The following is a 22,718-nucleotide window of genomic DNA, read 5'->3' as shown; positions in this document are numbered from 1 at the left end:
ATGCTTTTACCTGGGTGAGGAATCAAACTGCAGTCTGTTGAGTGGAGGCCAGGGTGTTATACTCTTCTCTACAGTCTGAATACCTGCAGCAGGCTGGTGTTACTATGTCTACTCAGTGCACAGTACAAGTCTCAACAAGTATTTTATAAATAAATCCTGTTGTTTAGATTACACCCGTCATGGGATTTATGCCCACATAAATTGGGGTAGTGACCAAGACTTTATTACAAAGAATTTTAAAATGTTCCTCTTGGTTGTTTAGTGTACACCACCTGTTCCCAGGAGATTATTCTCCACTTGAAAACAGATTCCATCTAGCCTGGCTCACCTATATATAGTTAATCTTGCTGACCGTGTTTAAAGATAATGATTAATGATCGTAATTAAAATGTGCGACCAAAACAGAGCTAAATGCAATAATGACCGCTGTGTCCAAACACTTCTCTTTACATCACTACAATCACTGTGTAGAGAAGCCCACACAGCCAAGGGCTGGACTTACAACATGAGCATATTACAACAGATTTATCATGCATCTGGTTGGTAAACATGAGTGAAATTCCTATTCTGATCGCAAAAACAAAACGTTGTTTGTAATGTTATAGGTGAGCTTTTAAAACTATTCAAGAACATAAAAATACACATAGCTGGTCCAGTTGAGTGATTAGAAATGTTGGCAATTCATGAATCTACAAAACTAGTATTGCTTTGCAAAAATTAATTCATCACAAATCATAGGTGTCATGCAACACTATAAGTGCAGCTTGTAGATTTGACAAACATTACAAAAATTATTTTATTTATTTATTTTTTTCCATTTGCTGCCAAGCAATCTAATTTTAATTAAAGATGACTGTTAGTAGAGGACTCAGCTATGTTCATATGTGACAAGTATTTTAACTATAGTTTTAAACATGGCTCTGCTGAGCAATATCTAGAACTTGCAGTTCTAGAGCACTTGCACTTGCAAACATGCATTTTTAAGTGCTGAGATATCGTGTATGTACCGTGTGAGATTTAGGCCCTATAATCGATAAGCCAGCTCACTAGACAGCGATATCTGTAGGCTGTTTAGAAACAAAATCAAATTTGGGGTAATTGCCCCATGGACAGGTTTTAAAATTCAACTCAATATCAGAGGTTTCAGGATCTATAACTAATTGAGCAATGTGTTTGTTTTTGCAAGTCGATAAGTGTCCTCCATTATCATAATCAGTCTGGAGGAGCTTTTTAACCTGAGCGAGGATGCACAGAACAATAAGGTGCTTGTCCGATGCATTCTCTGGAACTATTGATTTTTGGTCTAGATCCAGCTAATTGCTAAGCAATTCATCTGCTCCAGTGAGTCTATTCAATGCGACAAGTTCTGCATCTGCTACACTGTGGCCTTAAAACAAATGTGTATTCTGGGAGTGACATAGCTCAGAGGGCTGATTAAGTCCCAGCCCTGCGTGTGTCATAATGAGTACCTGTTGGGCCTCCATTAGAGTCATAATCCCTGTAATTGGCACTAGAGGGATTACGTGTGAAACTGTAACCCATGAAGGTTTGTTGGGGTAAAGTAAGGTGCTTTTATTAATTGTACTAGGAATGAGCTGAAAATGAACTTTCTCTGCCTGAGTGAATCCCATGGGTCACGCCACGGAACAGTAAGGAACAATTACTGGCCTTGCATGGACTCCAAATCCTGGGTGAAATCAACCAGAAAATAGGTTTCCGTAGAATCAGCAAAAGAGTTCCAGCTACTGTATGTAGTAAGTGGAGTACAAATTAAAATCAACTTCTGCAATTTTGCCATCTCTTGTGAAATGCTGTATGCAAATATATAGGCAGAACTTGTCAAATTGCATTCCTTATTGATTTTTGAAATGATATGTACACATCCTCTACAGACAACACACTCTTTAATGCACTTATTGTGATTTCCTGGATTAAATTAAATTCAATTAATTAATTATTATATAATTAATTAAATTATTATTATTTTTTTTTTTTTGAGGAACTGAAAAACAGCGTCATGGAACTGTGTTTGAATTGCCCTGTATCTGACAAAAACAATTTGAAAGTGCCACTGTGAGATTGGCTTTTGGTGTTTTATTCTGCATTTTGAGAAGATTGACAGTGCCAGTCTTTCCTCTGTCTTGTAATCCAAACTCAGCGCTAAAACCACAACTGTAGTGGGCTAATCTCCTTGTGTTTTTCTCCACGTATTTTCAGAGTGCGACATCAGCAGTCAGTAAACTCCCCCCAAAGCGTCCCCTCCCTGTGGCTCTCATAAATGCACATAAATTAACTTTTACTCCTTGTACACAGTGAGACACAGAACAGAAGATTGACACACCACACCCACACATCATAATTTTGAACTACCTCCATCATTTTCAGATACTGTCCACATTTTTAAGTACTGTGTGGTATACGATATTGCCGTTGTCAAACCTTAATGCAGCTCATAAAATGGGAAAAAAATTTCTAGTAAACACAGTGTACAGAAAATGACATCTGGGCTTCTGCAAGCAAGGGTTGAAGGTTCATGTGTCTGGCGGTTCTCTACTGTTTTCTTGGAGTGTAATGAGGGGTCGTCTAAGAGAGGACAAACCTGATGAGCTTCTCTTCATAATTGAAACCCTTTGCTCAGAGAACCCTGTTGCCATTTGACCCCACAAGGCCTGGCCCACATAAGTATACAGCTGATGCAGTAGCTTAGTGCAATATTTGAACAGAACATTTTTGTGTAACCTCCAATAATTATTGATAAAACTCATGACTAGTGGGTATCAGGGACTCACAACAATTTCATTGTCCCAAAACACAAATTAACATGCGATAAGTGAGTCTCTGAACTGCACATTCAAATGTTATGTTTTTCTCTGGTGCAGGGGGAGTCCAACTAAAACATAATGCTGTTTGTTTGTTTTTGTTTTTTAAATATTTATTTATTTAGCTTTTTGGGATTTAGTGTTAGCATTTCTTTAGCTTTAGTCCTTTTTTGAATCTCACTTTGAGAAGTTCAGAACAAAAATCAAAATATGTATTACGTGGAACAAATCAAATCCTGTAAACACCCCCCTCCTTTTTTTATCTGACTGCCAGAGTAAATAAATTCCTTGTGCTACAATAACCTCTAAAATATACATTATAAAATTATATTTAAAATGTTGTGTTGACTGTAGATAGTTTAACATATTTCGCTGAGAAAATAAATGTGTAATTATGCAAGAGGGGTCCAAACTTTTGTGTGTGAATGTTCATTAGAATAGCAGGATGGTGCTCTTGTGATCAGCTTGAATTAGACCTTGTTAATTAGGTGGAGGTTGAGATCTGGAAAGCTGTAATGATTATCAGTGGCAAATGGTAGACACTTTCACCCTGCTTCATTTTAGTCTCTCTCTTGCTCTCTCTCTCTTTCTTAAACCTCCTACATTTGTGTCATAGCACTTTCATTGTTGGAATGTCCCCAGGGTGTCGTAGCATAAAAGGTAGGCAAATTCCACTTAATCAGAGGAGAAAATAGCCATCGCCATGGGAACCACAGCATTATCCTTTGGCTCCTGTGGGTGAAGAATGGGGTGCTGATGAATCCAAGAGCACAAGGGCTCCCTGTGGCAGTGGACGATTCTGAGAGCCGAACAGGACCAGTACACTTTGCTATCAGAGCAAACCACATTGTAATTTTCAGAAATCATCACAAGATAAGGCTATTATTGATTTGGGTAAGACAAAGTACGAGATAAGCAATTGAGCATCCAGCTTCTAGCAACATGTTAAAGTTGAGGGTTGGCAAGGCGGCAACTGCAGGTCTGTACAGATATATTCGTGATACACATCACATCATAAAATAATGTACTAGTGGAGCCTCATTACATAAAACTCATTACAAACTCGGGGCACAATGATTTTAAAAGAATAGCACATGATTGAATTGCCTTAACTCATTCACTCAGATTTAACACAATGCTCCACATGGCTTGCTTGTCAGTGCCTCATCTCTAAGATGTTTTGTGTCCTTGCATTCAACATTTCAGACTTTGTTTTTTAACATATTTGTGTAACGCATTCATTTGTATAGGTCTGTTCTTAATACATTTTACAGAATCTAAATGGCTACTGTGTGCTAATGATCCAAAAAGAAATGGAGAAAGGTTTTCATTATTTTATTACCCACTCTTAGGTAGAAGGGGAGATGGGGTAGTGCCATCCTATAGTAACAGCAATGAGCTGACCATTACATATGGATAAATAATTCATATTGCTCTTTTGCATTCGTTGTGTGAAAGCCAAACACACCAGCTCCTTGTAACTGTGCTGACATCCACTAGCAGCACAGCAAATCGAGAGGGAGTTCACACCTGGCCAGTGTGAGCCCTGACAACACACTCTCTGACCCTTTTCTCTGTGTGTGTCTTTTTATCGGTTTAGTGTAGAAACACACTTGAGTCCTCATTCTGTAGCCCAGTATCCACATCTTGTTTACTGACCAATAGCGACTCGCACCTACAACACAGTAAACTAAAGAGAGCAGGTATGTGGTCAGACTGGCCTTACTGTAGAAAGCTAAAGACATCTGCCAGTCATGCTGTACGAGTTTTAGAGCAGTTGGATTAGTTTCTGCATCTGTATAAACAGAACTGAAGATGGTTGGAAGTGGGGGGAAGAATCTGAGAGAATCTACAAACCCTGTTTTCACAATAAGTTTTATATCTACAATCTTAACTTGCAGTCAGTAAAAAGACTGGAAATCTTTGTACTTTGAAAATGAACGAAAAGTCACATTCTTGTTTTTATTAGATTTGCATAAAACCCCAATCTTCTAAAAATAGGTTTGTATATATAATTGTCAGGGAAGGTAAGGGGGTTCAGTAATGATACCTTGGCCGCCTCCAGTAAAACATGACATTATATCAAATTCTACCCCAAATAAATGTATCAGGAAAAATACTGAGTAGTATTTTTAAACAACCTTTCTGTAGGCCGAGAAGTGGGCACCCCAAGAGGACGACACCTCAAGAAGATAGTTTTCTCACCCTGTCAGCACTTAGGTACCATCCGTAGGCTGTCTTCTACAGATTTGCAGTCAAGGTTTGCAGGACAATATGGCTGAAGGCTCTCTGCCCAGACAATCCAGAACAGACTGCACACAGCCAATCTCTGGTTTTATTGGGCTGCCAGGGGGCTGGTGTCAGTAACACGTGCGTTGGAACCTGAACATGTGGAGGAACGTTATGTTCAGTGATGAGTCCAGATTTTGCCTGCGGCAGTTGGATCGTAGGGTCAAAGTGTGGAGAAGACACAGAGAACGCTATACTGATTGCTGCACTGAGTAACATCTTTTGGTGGAGGCAGTGTGATAGTGTGGTGCGGCATCTCCCTCACTGGAAAAACAAGGCTTGTCATCATTGGAGGCAAGCCTAATGCAGAGAGATATCAAGATGGAATTTTGCAACCAAGATGTCAATGCTCCCCCCACAGAGTGGGGTTTATCAGAGACTACTTACAGAATTTGGCAGTAGAGAGGATGTAATGGTCTGCCAGCAGGCCTGAACTCAACCCTATTGAACACTTGTGGGATCAGCTTGGGCGTGCTGTTCGTGCCAGAGTGACCAACATAACCATGTTGGCTGACTTGCAACACATGCTGGTTGAAGAATGGGATGCCATTCCACATCAGTGTGTGACCAGGCCGGTGATCAGCATAATGAGGAGGTGCCAGGCTGTTGTGGCTGTGTATGATTCTTCCACATGCTACTGAGGCTCCTGTTTGTTAAATGAATAAATTGTTAAATTGCCAATATATCTTGTTTCTTCGAATTTCAATCATCAGTCAAACACCAAATGAGTCAATAGCAGAATAAGCTGTTTGCATTGGCAAAGAGAATTTGGCAAATGTTTCATGGGTGCAAACCACATACTCAGCTCTACTGCTCATCCCACAAATGCATGTTCCTTACAAATTACCATTTAAAAAGGAAATTAACAGGCTTTCCAACGGTATAAGAATTATTGCCAAGAAGCATTGTTACAACAAAGAAATAATCTACAAAACACAAATTTCCTTACTTTTTGTGCTAAGTTTAGAACATATGAGACACAAATTCAGTGCTAGTTGAAACTGTTTCGTATGTATTTTCGATAAAGAAAATGATGCAATCGAAAACCTTACTCTTGAAATTAGTAATTTTTTCTGTGTATTGATTTAATTACACCTAGTACCAAGCTGATTTGATATAATAGCCTATAGCAATCCCACTTTAATTGGAAAGCCCCCTGTAGATTATCAACAGGTGTTCAAATCACAATCACTCTGTTTAAACTTGGCTTTTTCTGATCATCATCAGGGTTGGTATAGGTTAAAGACCAGAATTAGAACCAAATATATGGTTAGTTTAAATTAATATTAGGGTTAAGTTTAGAGCAGGAATTATGGTTAGGTTTAGATCTTTGGGTTGAGGGTAATCTGAGGTTTAGGAATTGGGTTTAGAAACAGGGTTATTGTAAAGCTGTGGTTTTAGGAAAGCTAGCTGACTGCAAAGGAACACAGAAATTCTGTTAGAATTATAACTTCTAACATTTGTCTGCTTTTTGCTTAATTTAACACATCCAATATAAACGAATACATTTGCAGAAGAATCATAAATGTGGGGTTTGATGAAGGGGCTCCCATTTCAGTGTTAATGTTTCACTTCACAGGAACCATTCTGCTGAGCATTCTGCCTGTTGAAATGGTAATGAGCATTTAATTACATTGTGGTGGGAAAAAAAAAATCAGTCTTTCGTTTGTTGTTTGATGAGCAAGTGGTAAGAAAGGGAGACGGCAGCTAGCCCAATAATCCTGAGTGACACAGTGTATAAAGTGGTGTTTCACATCTCTCAAAGACAAAAGCTATGTGGGCAAATGGTTTGGTCTCACATTTGTACATTAGACTGCCAAATAACCACCGCCATAGTAATGAGGACAGGCAGTACACAACATCTCAGTCATGAATATGTATGGACTACTGCATGGATTCCCCAAAACATCACAGCACAAGTATCTTCATAAAAGACTGTAATTCAAATCAGAAATCTGCACGTAATGCATCTCTGAGTATAAACTAACGGCTAAGATGATCTTAAAGCTATTATGCATTTAGAGAATATTTTGCAGGGAACATGCACCTGTATATTTGACTTATAGGGAGTATGTGATTGGCAGTTCACTCTAAACTGTCAGTTATGGTTTGATGATATTGATTGTAGGTCAGCTTGTCATTATATCAACGTGTTCCACTGAATCTTCCAGAAGAAAACTCTGCTATTGAAGATAAAACACATAACTATGCACAGGTGGTAAACTGGTTTATATAAGCACTATGAAAATGTAATAATCATCCTAATCTATTAGATTCTTTCTCCTGAATTTTGGACATTCAAGGGTCCCAAGGAATGCCCCATGTTAAATTAGCCCCTCAAATTCCTCCAGTTTCAGCTCTTTAAATAGTTTTATTAATGGGCTCCATGCTGAGCCTGTAAAAATGGTTTAGTCCCTGTGATGACTGAGATATATAAAGCCAGTGACCTAAGAGAGCAAAATTGGCTTTGATTCCTGTGGCTGAGAGATCAGTGCAGTTGTCCGGCACGTGTGGCTGTCTAGTAGGGCTGGACATATTGCTTTTTAAGGTCAATATTTGGATTTTAATGTTTGTGTTAATATTTTCTTTTCTTTTGCCCACCCGTATTCAGGCTCTCCCATCCTAAAAATGATGATCTGCTCTTTCTGGAGCTCCGTACACTCCACCCATATTCAGATTCAGCATAAATCTACACACTGTTTTGTGGAGGGATTTTTCATTCATAGTCTGTAACCGCTTGTCCAGTTCAGGGTCAGGGGGGGTCAATTACTGGACGCAAGGCAGGAACACACCCTGGAGGGGGTGCCTGTCCTTTGCAGGGTGACACACACACACTTTTGAGTCGCCGATTCACCTACCAACGATTTTTTTTAAATTTATTTATTTATTATTATTTGTTTTTTGGGTTATTTTTGGACTGTGGGAGGAAACCGGAGCTCCTGAAGGAAACCCATGCAGACACGAGGCGAACACACCAAACTCCACACAGAGAGTCACCTGGAGCAGGACTCAGGGGATTTTTCACCCATTCTAACTTGTTTATAGTTGTTTATACACGCACTAGACACACACTATTTAAAACTGACTTCATAAGCATTGGACTGGTTTCGAAATGTTGCACTGTTTTTTCAAAAACACATTTAGCGTAATGTGTGTCTTGATAGTCCTCAGACCTTTCTGTTCTGAATTCTAATAGAAGGAAATAAACTCAAATGATGCAATTGATCACCTCTTACTAGTAATAATGGCTGGGTTGAAAGCATCTGCTATCTGAAGTCCTGAAAGTCCTGAGTGCATCTCTGATCTCCCTCTTTGGCTGAGATATCTTTGGACTGTACGCCGGAGGTCTACTCAATCACACATCCAGACTCTAACTGTTACACTTAACAGATCATTGCATTAAAACGAAAACATATTTTCTGCTTCTACCTTTTGCAGATGTGCTCCACCATTAAGTCTTATCAACTCCCCTGACATCAAAGGCAAGTGGAAACCAGTCCTGTTCTAACAGGGACTGAAAGAGCCTGGAAAAAAAGATGTGTTGCAGACAGGAAGAGACGCATGATCAAAGGTAATGGCTGCTGTCCCCTCATCTTTAAAGACTTCCTGTATTTTAATGAACTTCAGTCCAGTTTGGCTGCGCTTAAACACCATAATGTTCCTGCCCCATGCCAGAGCTCGGAGCTCTAATTGTATTGTGATAGCAGTCCATTCAGATCATAACAACATTATCTCTTTCCTTTCTTCAATCACCATTCTAAACATAGAGACAAAAATTGCTGATGATTTTATGTAAATATTCTGCAGCCTTAATTTGCTTTGATTCAGTACTCTTGTTCTGTATTGGAACTGACTAATTCAGTTCCAGCTTTATTCTCTCCCATTTCTCTTCATTTTCAGTTGTTATTGTGTTGAATACAGACAGGGATTAGGCTCTGATCTATGTGCATTATTTTACAAGCCTAATCTGTGTAGACCATATGAGAACTGCAAACAAAAAGAGAAAAACCTACCTTTGAAAATGATAATTTGTGATTTACTAAACTCTTGGAAGTACACACACATTCTGCTTGGGTGACTGGGCAAAGAACGTCAAAATAAGAATAAATAGAATAAATAAGTAAATATTTACAGTAGGGTGTAAATTCAGTCTGCTCTCAACGTGAATTTGCAGCAACTTTACAGAGAAGTTAATTTGCATTTTGACACTCTTAATTGACTTTTTTTAAAAGTATGTTTCCATGCCTACAAACCGGATTCCAAAAAAGTTGGGACACTAAACAAATTGTGAATAAAAACTGAATGCGATGATGTGTAGATGGCAAATGTCAATATTTTATTCGTAATAGATCATAGATGACAGATCAAAAGTTTAATCTGAGTAAATGTAACATTTTAAAGGAAAAATATGTTGATTCAAAATTTCACAGTGTCAACAAATCCCAAAAAAGTTGGCACAAGTAGCAATAAGTGGCTGGAAAAAGGAAATTGAGCATATAATGAACAGCTGGAAGACCAATTAACACTAATTAGGTCAATTGACAACATGATTGGGTATAAAAAGAGTCTCTCAGAGTGTCAGTGTCTCTCTGAAGCCAAGATGGTAAGAGGATCACCAATTCCACCATTGTTGTGCAGAAAGATAGTGCAGAAATACCAGAATGGTGTTACCCAGTGTAAAATAGCCTTTTAAAAAGACTTTTAAGTTATCATCATCAACCGTGCATAACATCATCAAAAGATTCAGAGAATCTGGAACAATTGCTGTGCGTAAGGGTTAAGGCTGTAAAACTCAATTAAACCTCACTGCACCTCAAACAGGAATGCCACTGTCAAAGAAATAACAGAATGGGCTCAGGAATACTTCCAGAAAGCATTGTCAGTGAACACAATCCACCGTGCCATCTGCCGTTGCCAGCTTAAACTCTACAGTACAAAGAGGAAGCCATTTCTAAGCAAGCTTCACAAGCTCAGACGTTTGCACTGGGCCATGGGTCTTTTAAAATGGAGTGTTGCAAAATGGAAGACTGTTCTGTGGTCAGATGAGTCACGGTTTGAAGTTCTTTATGGAACACTGGGACGCCAAGTCATCCGGACCAGAGAGGACAAGGATAACCCAAGTTGTTATCAACGCTCCGTTCAGAAGCCTGCATCACTGATGGTATGGGGTTGTATGAGTGCTTGTGGCATGGGCAGCTTGCATGTCTGGAAAGGCACCATTAATGCAGAGAACTATGTTCAGGTTCTAGAACAACACATGCTCCCATCTAGACGTCATCTCTTTCAGGGAAGACCCTGCATTTTTCAACAAGATAATGCCAGACCACATTCTGCAGCAATCACATCATGGCTACGTAGGAGAAGGATCCGGGTACTGAAATGGCCTGCCTGCAGTCCAGATCTTTCACCTACAGAGAACATTTGGCGCATCATAAAGAGGAAGGTGCGACAAAGAAGGCCCAAGACGATTGAACAGTTAGAGGCCTGTATTAGACATGAATGGGAGAGCATTCCTATTTCTAAACTTGAGAAACTGGTCTCCTCTGTCCCCAGATGTCTGTTGAGTGTTGTAAGAAGAAGGGGGGATGCCACACAGTGGTAAAAAATGGCCTTGTCCCAACTTTTTGGGGATTTGTTGACGCCATGAAATTTTTGAAACAACAATTTTTTTCCCTTAAAATGATACATTCTCTCAGTTTAAACTTTTGATTTGTGTTCTATTCTGAATAAAATATTAGATGTTGACACCTCCACATCATTGCATTCAGTTTTTATTCACAATTTGTTTAGTGTCCCAACTTTTTTGGAATCCGGTTTGTAGTTTAATCTGGATTGATTACCCCTCTTTGCAAGTAACCAATAACATGCATCCAGCTCTGTTCCAGCAAAAAGATCCTATTTATGTGAGAGATTACAATCTGAGTGTGCATCCATTCATCTGTGCCCCTTTGAATGGCAATGACGGTGCGCTGAGTCGGGTGGGGTCAAAGCCATGTTCTTAGTTAATAGAACCAAGGTGGCAGATGACTCATGCTCCATGTGCCAGAAATGTAGTTTCCATCAAAACCGGTGCAGAACAGAGTTATTAACATCTACCTGAGAGCATAAAATGGGTACACAACCTGGAAATAATAGCCACTGTCCAGAACAGCACTTTGCTTTTCTTGAAAAGTGATTTAGCACCCACACCTGGTGAAAAAGCTGTTCTTTCTACTGCGATTGTAGCCGACAGTTGCCCAGTTGTTACCTGTGATAGACAGACTCGTATATGAGCTTGTCCTTTTTTTCAGACTTGGAACATGAATGAGAGAAGTGTTTTGGAGCAGGTCTTTCAATTTTCTTGATGTGCATTATGGATTTTTCATAGAATTATACAAAAAATAACACTTTAAATCAAGTTAAGTTCCTCTTCTGTCCAGCCTAGGCTGGCTTTCATTTTTCAATTCTGTTCTAACCCCACATGCTGAAAGTGTAATCTTCTAGAGTTACGGCCAGCCTGTCTATTTTCTACTCGGATCTGTACCAGCTCTGTTGTTTACACTGCCAAAAGATGACCTGGCAGGTGAAAAGCATTTGAATTTGAGTCAATATGATTAAAATCGTACTCATTTTATAATTGTTAAATAATGTTTCAAGATTGTTTATCAAGTATCTGTCAGTTATGCTACCTCAGATCCAGCCCCGAAGACTACAAGATCCCTGAAACTCCCTAGTGAGGGGAGACTACAGCCTGGAGGGATAAGGCAGCCATGCCCTTAGGAGATGCATTGTACGCTGAGGAACTCTGGTGCACACTGTAGAGTGACAAGCTTAACTTCACTACTGGTGGTATGAGAGCCTGGATTGTGGAGATATCCTCTTTCAACTGACCAAACCAAGTACACATCCAAACTCTGGAGAGTTTTATGCTTTCTCTCGACATTTCTGCTTCTCCAGGTTGGAGTTTCCCTTCACCAAGGGAGTCTGAGTTGTGATGTTGCTTGTAGTCTGTATCTATGCTATCTCCACACACCACCCCGCAACTCCTGACAGTCTCTCACGATATTGGCGGATTTCTGTTTCTTATTCAAGTTTTGCAGTAGATTTAGATATATGGGATATATAACACATATAGACATGAATATGTTGATGTTTTTCTTGCTTGTAAAAAAGGCCAAACCTCAGGTAGTGTTTGTTAATAAGCTCAGGACTGGGATCAGGTAACTGGCTGCACCCAGATAAACATGACTTCAGGGTTACGCATCACTGAATCAAAATACGTTGCAACACACAGACTGCCGTTTACACTGAGCATCGTATTAATGATTCCTACACCTCCCCATCTCTCAGAAAAACTGTCACTGTGGTGGTACCCTCAAGGGTACATATTCAGTACCTTTAATTAAAGGACATAATTGTACCAATAGTTTATATTAGTTGTAGATATTAAAGTTGTGTTGATTTCATACGCTCCATTTCCCCTCCAGGACTTGCACAGTTCTGTAATGAAAGCTACCAAATATTCACCTCTCATTTAGTAGAAGAGAATGTAATGTACCTTTAGGGAACACAACTGGAGTTTAAAACTACTGCTGTACCTACATTTACGCTGTTCATATCTTTAGGGACAATAATGTACGGTAACTTTTTCTTTTTTGTGTGGGGATGTTAATGTGTTAGGTGACATTTTTAACATTAGTGACATAATTGATTAAGGCTTAATGCTGTATATTGTGATTTTCCTTACATGTTTTATCATTAGCTGGTTTTAACTTTAAGCTCCAAACATGAAACTAACATTCAGATCTTTTCTCCTGTGAGAAGCAGAAGCTTCCACAACATTCAAACATAATGCTGCCATTGAACCGGTTGATTGGCCAAAATCTGGTGTGTGCAAAAGCTGTCCTTTTAATTATTTTGCTGTTTTGATTTTGGAACACTGCATTTATATTACTTTAGCAACATGTTTCTGGGTCTGTTTGGTCTTTTAGGAGCAGAAAATGCAACCAACTTCAAAGACTGAACTATGCTTTATATGAAAAATGTCTGTTCAGACTTCTTTGAAAAGCTGAAAGCTAGTCTCCTGAAAAAATGTATGCAGTAGTAAACACATGGAGGTGACACAATTACTACTGATGTTCTTTTACGTTGTTGAGGGTTCTGCATCTTTTTCTGTTAAATACATTTTGTATGTTTTAAAAATTGGTCAGTTGCCTGACACCAGCCCACCCTAGTCCAAATGGTGTTTTTGGCTGGAAGTTGAATAAATAAAGGTTGATTTTTGACTGTACAGTACTAAGAACTGCACTGCCTGCCCATTAAACTACACTGCTGCTGTTTTTTTGACCACTGTCTACTCTGTTAGACATACCTACCTCGTTGGGTGAAAGGGCAACAGATGGGCTACAGTACACCTAAATGGCCAGTGGAGCTGGATCAATGGACAGTGAGTGTAGAATTATTGTGCATAGTTGTTTCAGTGTATGTAGATAAAATTTTTACTAAATGCCATGGATATGGTGAATACTTGAGGTTTTTTTCTCTTTTTCAGGTGTAGATGTTATGTCATTTGTGTTATGAGTGATTGAAGATGAATTTCCACATTGTGGATAATAAAATGTAGTTTACTCTATTCTATGTAGCCTGGGAAAATAAGCTCTTTATGGTTTGTCTGTGCTGTTTTAATGGAGAAAAAAATTCATTGAAGAAACAGCAACAACACCCTGATGCTGCTGGGAAATGGTGTTTTTCTGTCGTTGTATCATGAGCTTAACAACTGCTATCCAACTGCTGCCAAAATAATATGGGGGCAGTGAGATAATCAAAAAGATTATGGATTAAAGGGGCTAGAACACAGTGGAAAAAGCCAGTCATTTAAATATGAAAGTCTGATCTATTCAGGCCATTGGATTAATATCAGCACTAACCAGAGAGAATTCTTCCAGATGACTGGATTCAGTAGGTGGGGATCAGGTGGTGGGCGGAGGTGCATGGGACCTATTGTAGGTGTTAGGTCAGTAAAACTCTCCCTGAATCTGTAACAGCAGGGACAACAACTGGGGAGGATCTGAGCTGTCCGTTTGATTATTCAAATGGGAACCCTATGCTGCATGCTCATGTTTGCATCTGAAAATATGCTTCGGAGGACATGCTACTTTGCTGGGCAGTGAGGTGTGAAATATTAAAGCGATCCTTTTGGCAAATTGTTCCTCTCGGGAGGCAGCTCTTGCTGTGAGTTGTACAGGAACAGGCATTTTACTCCAAACACATTCAGCAGTGTGTCTGCTTGCACCGCAGAGGAGAGATTTCCAATCCAGGCTGACCGCGTTCTGCCCAGTGGACATTAACCCTCATCTCCATATCCCCTATATTTAAAACACTGTTCTTGACACCTGGGTTCTTTGAGGAGAAAATAGTGTGGGGTCATCACCTGGGAGATGAGAGGATGTTGATAGAGGTTGAGGAGGCTGAAATGCCTAAAGGAGCATTTAACATTTCCGTCTAACACCCCCCCCCCCCCCCCCCCACCCCACACACACACACAAAGCCCCAAGCTACAGACAGCGAGCCTTGTCTGTATTCCAGACAAGTTCCGCAAATGTTTTAGGGCCAGACTGACAGCATCTTTTTTTTTTTTTTTTTTTTGCCTGGGAGACAATGAACAAAAGCTGACCGCCTGGACCTCCCCATTCTTATGTGGCAAGGGTCATCCTCTGAGTTTCACTCAGTGAACGTGGCTTTTTTTTATTGTTCTGTGCTCATGCCATTGACACTCCTTGGTGTCATATCTAAAATGTTAATATACCAGGGATGCACTGATATGAGAATTCCAATATCCAATATTATACATGTATGTATCTGCTGATGCTGTTTATAAAGTACAGAATGGTAAGCTACCCCAGATTAACATTACTGACAAATGTAACACTAGCATAACATTTTAACAACCAACTGTACACAAACAATAAAATGAAAGGTGTCTCCTAAGAACATTTTTAGCCACATTTATTTTGCTAACTGTTCCTTTCAGAGGGACCTGCTCATAGCTTTACAAGTTAAATTAAATTACAGATCTCCTCATCAAATAAATGAATGTTCACATAAAGCAATGGATTAAACATAAATACCAGTAGATTTATAACAATCAAACTATTCTACAATACAGAAATGTGCTTCTTCACACACTCCCCCACTCAGACTTTATTTGGCATAAAATAAACATCAGCAATTATGGGCTTGAAATATAATTCGGATATCATTGTGCATCACTAAAACATGCTGCTAAAAGTCTTTACTTACCACTGTGTCATTTGTATATTGAGGACACTGCTTTAGTATAGCTCAGTACCGCAGCTATTTTACATTCACCAAATGAGCCCCAATCCACTGGTGGTGCTGTTTCACTTTATACACTCAGTCTCGCAAAGTCCCTGTGTACTCAAAGAAGAGCCACAACCGCAGAGATTACTCTCAGCGGTAGCATTACACAAGCACAATACACTGCTTTCTACTTTTTGGAATTTGCACTTGGGGGTTAGGGTTAGATTTTGTGAAAGTTTTTATACATTTAAATTTAACAAAAAAAGTAAATTTTTATTTAAAAAGTTTTAATACTTTTTTTCATTTACAGGTTTTTCAAACAGGGTTGCCAGATATTGGCTTTCTACTTGTACACAATTTATGAATTTGAGAAGGCCAATTATGCTCTCTTGGACTCTTGTAGTTTTCATTAGTTGTCAGTTATAATTGTCAAACTAAAAGAAATAAACACTTGAAATATATCAGTCTGTGTGTAATGAATGAGTATAATATACAAGTTTCACTTTTTGAATGGAATTACTGAAATAAATAAACTTTTTCATGATATTCTAATTTTATGACCAGCACCTGTATACTTGTATTCAAGCCTGCATTTTAATAACACTATTTAAATAATACTTAATAATTATATTAATTATAATCACAATATAAAATGGAAGCATTAACTTATTATCTTGACCCCAAGTTTTAAAGACAAACTGTAACTTAGAAGTCTTGCAGCTTGTAAAGTGAACTAGTAGTGAATCTGGCTCTGGTGTAGTGAAGCTCCCCGAAATACAGCTTGGTCTGAACTGCCACTTCTGGGAGAGGAAGTGAAAAGTTTCACTTGTCAAATATAAACCAAAACCTCACGAATGTTGGACAAAACCTTTAATCCGTTCAGCTGAAAGCCCCTAGTGCTGTATTTCAGATGTGATTTCGCTGTATGACTTGTGGCATAGGTAAAGCCTTATTTACCCTGGACTTGAATACCTTCAAACTGCAAAGAGACACACTTTTCCAAAAGAGAGTGATTCAAAACGCTAAAACCTAAATTAAGATGACAAGTGTTTACAAGCTGTATTTTAGAAACAGAGCTATATAGAACTTCAGAGATATATTTGACAGTGTCATGACTCCTGTAAGACTTGCTCTTCCTCTAAATAAAAAAATTATTTTATTTTTTTTTGTGTGTACTTGTGATTCTGTGTGTAATTCTGCACTTGTGAAACTCCAGATCACTGAAATGATATAGATGCAGTCAAGGGCAAAATACAGTGTCATAAACATGTCTTCTTTCTTTTATATCTTCAAACACAATGTATAAATATACAAAGAGAACCTTTTAGAACACAAAACACATTTTTGGAATCATTATTTATAGAGCGACATTATCCAATATGTGGATCACCCATGTGAAAAAGTAATTGCCCACTTACTCAAGCAAGAAATGAAAACAAATTTAGCTGATGAAACTTAGCCGATTGAGCGAGGCTAGCATGCAGACAATTTGTATATAACCCTCACTCATTTTGATGTTCACCAGAGTGAAGTAGTTATCAGAATATTCACAAGCTGACTAAGTTATGACCCAAAATTAAACCCAAAATAGATGAGAAGATAGTGTTGGAATATGTCAGTGGAAAGAGCTATAAACGTGTTTCTAGGAGGTCACCAAGCTACAGTGAGATTCATTATATACTGACAATGTACATTTTAAACTTGCATTTATTTGTAACTGTACAAATTGTGCACACACTTTTGAGCCACTGTTCATGTCAGGACTTTACACCAACATAAATGTAAATGTAGCTAAATAACACTAAACCTAACATTAACCTTAACCCAAGTTTTTTTTTTTTTTGTTTGGTCCTGATATTTCATGGTTACTCAAAGCTTAAAGTACTTAAAGACTGAAAGAAAAAAGTGTCTTATACTCTTGTGGATGATGGAGAGATTTTAACTGTGAGTGTTGCTAAATAACCTGTATATCCATGAAGGGCAGACTAAGTTCCATGCAGGCTGTGCCAATCCTCAGGATGATCTTGTAGTCTAAAATGTACAAATTCATCTTGAGACCAGGCTGAACTGAAAATAACCATAGCATTGTTGAATCATCCTAAGAGTTGCTGGCCTGCCAAACCTTTACCAATGACACAACAGCAAGTCATTCAAAAAGTCACAAATCATCCTAGGAGAACTTCCAAAAAACTGCCACACATCAAACATAATAAATATTTTGAAGTGGCTTTATCAAAGTCTTGATTTGGACCCAGTAGAGCTGCTGTGGCATTACCTGGAATGTGTCATTCAGATCTGAACTAAAGGAGTCCCAAATTCCTGTGAAATTTGTGTGGAAGTATTTGCCCTTTAAAGGGAATTTCTGCAATTGTGTGCCTCTTTTAAGGTGGAAAAGTGTGATTGAGTGGAAAAAAAGTTGACTGTTTGTATCTGGCTAAAATCGAACTTTTATTATTCACTGTTTGAAATGCCACAGAAACACATTTAAACCTCAAGATGTTTAGTTTTGTAGCACTTTTGTTAATGCAGTTAACAGTCTCCTGAATTTGGATACATTTCCACTTTAAGTGATCTGAAACAGCAAAAATAAGTCAATATTACCTACCTATGGAGCAGGAATAGAGCAATATCCTCATTTCGGTTCATGCTTTTCAACATTCGGAGTTCTCTTTGTTGTCTCAAACACTCCAGATGTTTTCCATAGAAAGCCTTTTTGTTTTGTTTTTGTTTGTTTTAACCCATTTACAGACACTGGGGCACATTAGACTGGTTTCAAGCATGCAAGTAGAATCTCCAGATGGCTAGCAAATGGCAAGGAGACATCCTCAATTCTATAAAATTTTTTTAAATTGTGAATGGCATCTTAAAATTAGTTAAACTATACTGGAAAGGAAGGACTGTGTGTTCTCTTTGGATACTGGGGGACAATACTATTTTTTAATTTTTTTTTTTTTAATGTCTGTGTGCCTTGATACTTACAGCTAGAGAAGATTAGAGGGCAGGAGTGCTCGTCCATGGGGAAGTTATGGAGCTGCAGCTGACACTCTGCGTTTATAGTCAGTCTGCAAGAGGACACACACAACACCTAGTAAACATCACAGAGCTTTACAGATAGGGAGAGGAGGAGGGAAAAAGCTGGGAACAGATAATTGTGTGCCAGTGAAATAGCTTAATCCCATGTTGTACCAGTGGTAATTTATTACACAACAAAGCGGTGGATGATGGATCTGTTTTCTTGGAGACTATAACTGCGAGTGTGGTGCTGCACACACTCCACCCATTACACACACAGCCCAGTAACTCAAGCAGAAGCGCACTACACACTCACATCCATTCTGCTGCTGGGAGGTACAGTGTTTAGTCAGGGATTATAGAGCTCAAAGAGGTAAACAAACCAAACTACAAAGTTACATATTGTTTCTCACTTACGGGCCTTTTTCACACACAGGAAAACTGAGAGCGTACCTTTATGTACAAAGTCCTCTGTACTGTTTGCTAAGGTCCAGACATTTACAGAATATTCCATGGCAAATCAAGATTTCAAATTGCATTCATTTTTATGTCCAATTTTGACTTCTGATCAAATTAAACACAGTAATATTAAGAAAACATACACTGATCAGCCATAACGTGACCTCCTTACTGGACATTATATTGACTCCACTGATCATGTAGGTGCAGTTCTACAGATACAGACTAATCCACCTGTTGCTGTGCGTACTTTGAGAGCCTCCATTCTTCCTGTTCTTCAGTGGTCCACAAAAACGCAATCCAAGTATTTTTGGGTGATGGATCATTTTCGGGACTACACTGACACTGATGTGGTGATGTGTTACTGTGTGTTGTTGTGGCATGAGTGGATCAAAACCGTACCTGTGGACTCTAAGGGCCTAAACCCTGGGGTCCCTTTATGAGGTTAATGTGAGTTTATGTAGCAATAATCAGACATAATTCATGCTTCTCAATTTTTTTCTAGAAACTACATACATTAGTTATTGTGCCGTTAAGACTGATGTATGGGCTAATGACAAGGCTTGTAAAAAGTATATTTAGGTTAAACGGATGTAAAGTACATCTTTGGATATATGATATGGATATATTTGGATATATTTGTTTCTTTTGAACAAATTGAACTAAAACAAAGACTACACAATGTTTAAAAAACGTAGTTCCACCATGAATAAAATATATTGTACATTTAAATGTATTTACCTTATTACTGAAACCATATATAAAGTATCCTTTGATCTTGTCCCCCTGTGTTGCTCTATTTTTCAACATAGACTCTGTGGGCAATTCTTGGATTTAAGGTACCCCTACAGGGATTTTAAATTGAGGTTTTTCATTAAAAATCTGAGCCGTATGGTCTGGTGAGGGAATAGAATATTTTGAAATTATAACCAAGTTTGCACATTATATCAAACTCTCCATTCACACTTTACAAACAGTACACACATATTTCAGTATGTTCAGTACACACAAACAGTACACACAATACACCATGCTGCATGTTTAAATGTATCAAGACACTTAGGTTACCTTAATAATCATTTAAAGAGCTAATTAAATCACAGTATTAAACCCATTATATTGACCCCTACTGGCCTGGATGTTATTGTAATTCTTTACAAAACCTATATCAAACATGGCCGCTCCTATGTTGGGAATCCGCTCTATAAAGCCTGGTTGAACTGCTTTTGTTGTTTCAGAATGAACACATTCTTTCATTTGGACTTTTACTGTACATTACTTGCTACTTTTGATTGTAAAACTGACTCGTATCTTTTTTTAAATACTGAATATGTAGTCTGTGATAATGTATGTGGGATATTAAATGACACCTCATTAATCAACCCTGTGAAATCATTCAGAAGTGCCACAGTGTTGAGGCATGAGTTGTAGTCAGTGGGTTGCTGTGTTTGTGAGATGAGAGGGTGATGTGTGGATGACTCATTTACTGTGTGTGGACTGGAGTGAGGAGGGAGCAGTGGAGCAGAACAGAGAGGACAGTTGGACAGCTGTCTGCCTGGCAACAGGTGGATCTCCCTTCTTTTTAATGAACTCCCATCAGCCAGGTGACATTTCTGACACCTATATCAATGGACGTCTGGACCGTGTCATATCAGGACACGGAGTGTCGTAAACACAACAAACAGCTGATGGGTTAAGAAAACCTTCAAAAATTCTAAGATTTCCAAAAGTGGTCACTTATATTAATGGTGAAGGGACAAAAATAAAATCAAAATGCACATTTAATAATAAAATGTTACTCTATGCCCCCTCCAGGGTGTATTCCCGCCTTGTGCCCAATGATTCCAGGTAGGCTCTGGACCCACCGCGACCCTATTGAATGTTACTCTATTTTTAACCATGTCTGTTGAATGTTTTTTTTGACATTCTAAAAAAATGGGAGGGTCTGTTTGCTTGGTGACTGGTGAGAAGGTACAATCTGAAGCTGAGCTCCACTCCGGACTCAGTAATTCTCAAAGAGAACATAGTGGCTTTAATGGTGCTCTCAGAGACGCCAGTGCTTCAAGTTTGCCTGTTTACTTAATCTTTGATCACACACACTGGACATTTTATAATTCAGTACAGTAAATATATTCCAGATTACTGAAAAAATATGCTGACAACAGATTAAACAAGCAGAGCCTTATACAATGTTAAACATGCAAAAATTCCTTTGTTGTCTTGTTGGCTGCTGTGGTTGTCCTGTAGTTTGCAGTATCAGCACTTAAACAGTGGAAGAAAGAAGCAGAGCATAAACTTCCCACAAGTGTCAGACTCTATGCCTACTTCACAGATTACAAATCCTCAGAGATTGCATTCAAGTCCATAGCTACATTGTTGTATTAAAGCAAATTTTCCAGATTTCCCAATTCAGGATTTTACGTCGACTGCTAAAGATGCGTCAGCCCTAAATTGCTTGCATGCAGAACTAAAGCTGTTCAGTGGAGTTCAGCTTTTTTACAAGATATAGCAAGTATAACAGTAGTAACTATTGCCAAATTAATGCAACGTCCTAAGGCTCTGTTGAATGCATGGACAGCATTTCCAGAGACAGGGTATTTCTTTGCAGTTTCACTGGATTATTTGAGCCTTTAGGCCTGGTGAAACATCACTGGCCTGATTTACTGAATGCACTTGAAAAGAAGAGTCGACCTCTTTATGGAATACAGCAAACTTCCGCTGTATAGATGTTTTAAAATAACTCCCGAATCTCTCTGCTGATTATATTGCAGCCAAGGTTAGGAAGGCAGCTGGCCTCTTGTTCATACATGACGCAGTCCAAGATTGGTTTGGCATTTCCTAAGCTAGCGGATTGCAGAGATGCAGCTATGGTGAAAAAACAAAATAAATAAATAAATAAATAAAATAACCATGACAGTAAATAAATGACTTGACAACACATATTAGGTGTTATAGAAAGGTGTGGTAAATGGAAATAACCTCTTTCCTGAGCTCAGATCTGGACATGGCTGGAACCGGAAATCTCATGGCACCCAAAATGCCATCGTTGTTTACCTCGGTTTACCACGGCCATAAATGACTGCAATTAATATGGAGAGTGACATTTCATTGTCTCCTCTCCACCCTTCGCTCCTTTATCCTAATACCCAAAATATCACTGGTTCAAATCTGCCTACATCCATGAATATTGATAATCGGAAGAGCTCCGTAGGGGAGCCGCTAGTTAGCCTTGATTTCAGATTAGCTCAGCCCATGGCTCGTGCCTCTTGGTGACCACACGGCTTGTCTTGTTGCCAAGGAAATGCTTTTTAGAGTGTTGGAAACGGTGATGGATTCCCTGTGCTGGCCTGTGAAATCTCTTTGTCCACACACACGCACACGTACACACTCCGTATCATCTGCTCTTCAGGCAGCTGAGCTACTGCGAGAGACGAATTAACCGAGCCGCAATCTTCCCAAAATACATCCTGCACCTGCAGAGCGCGGTTTGAAATGCAATTGTCTGCTGTTTGAATTTCAGACGCCTTTGACAGCGGGGTTTTCAACAAAGTCCTCCGTCAGTGTCTGGCTTGTGATGTGAGCCGACTCGAGCCATGTCTGACAGCAGAGGCACTGCTAACTTCGCAGACTGGGAACCCATAGCAATTTGTGGCAATGTTTAGGCTTAAGGCAACTTTTCATGATCCTTAAGCAGTATCTTTATTTTTACTTCTGCTTTCTCCCAAAGCAACAGTTCGCCACCAAAACAGGCAACAACAGCTCTCAGCATTGAGAGTCTCTGTTGTCATTGCAAATGGGACATGGCATGTTCCTGAATCATCATCGTCATACTGAAGAGTC

The 22,718-nt window shown here is 38.9% G+C and overlaps 1 protein-coding gene across 1 annotated transcript in view; it reads right to left on the bottom strand.

Annotated features, from left to right (window-relative positions):
- LOC136691657 (gamma-aminobutyric acid receptor subunit gamma-3) overlaps positions 1-22,718 on the bottom strand; it is a 146,032-nt gene that overhangs the window by 14,002 nt on the left and 109,312 nt on the right. Inside the window, exon 5 of the mRNA XM_066664330.1 lies at positions 18,387-18,469. Within this exon, the coding sequence (XP_066520427.1) occupies positions 18,387-18,469 (83 nt within the window). The remainder of the gene's footprint in view (positions 1-18,386; positions 18,470-22,718) is intronic.

This window comes from Hoplias malabaricus, chromosome 3 (genome assembly GCF_029633855.1).
Source record: "Hoplias malabaricus isolate fHopMal1 chromosome 3, fHopMal1.hap1, whole genome shotgun sequence".
NCBI classification, from domain to species: Eukaryota; Metazoa; Chordata; class Actinopteri; order Characiformes; family Erythrinidae; genus Hoplias; species Hoplias malabaricus.
This window is presented reverse-complemented; position numbering and strand designations above follow the sequence as displayed.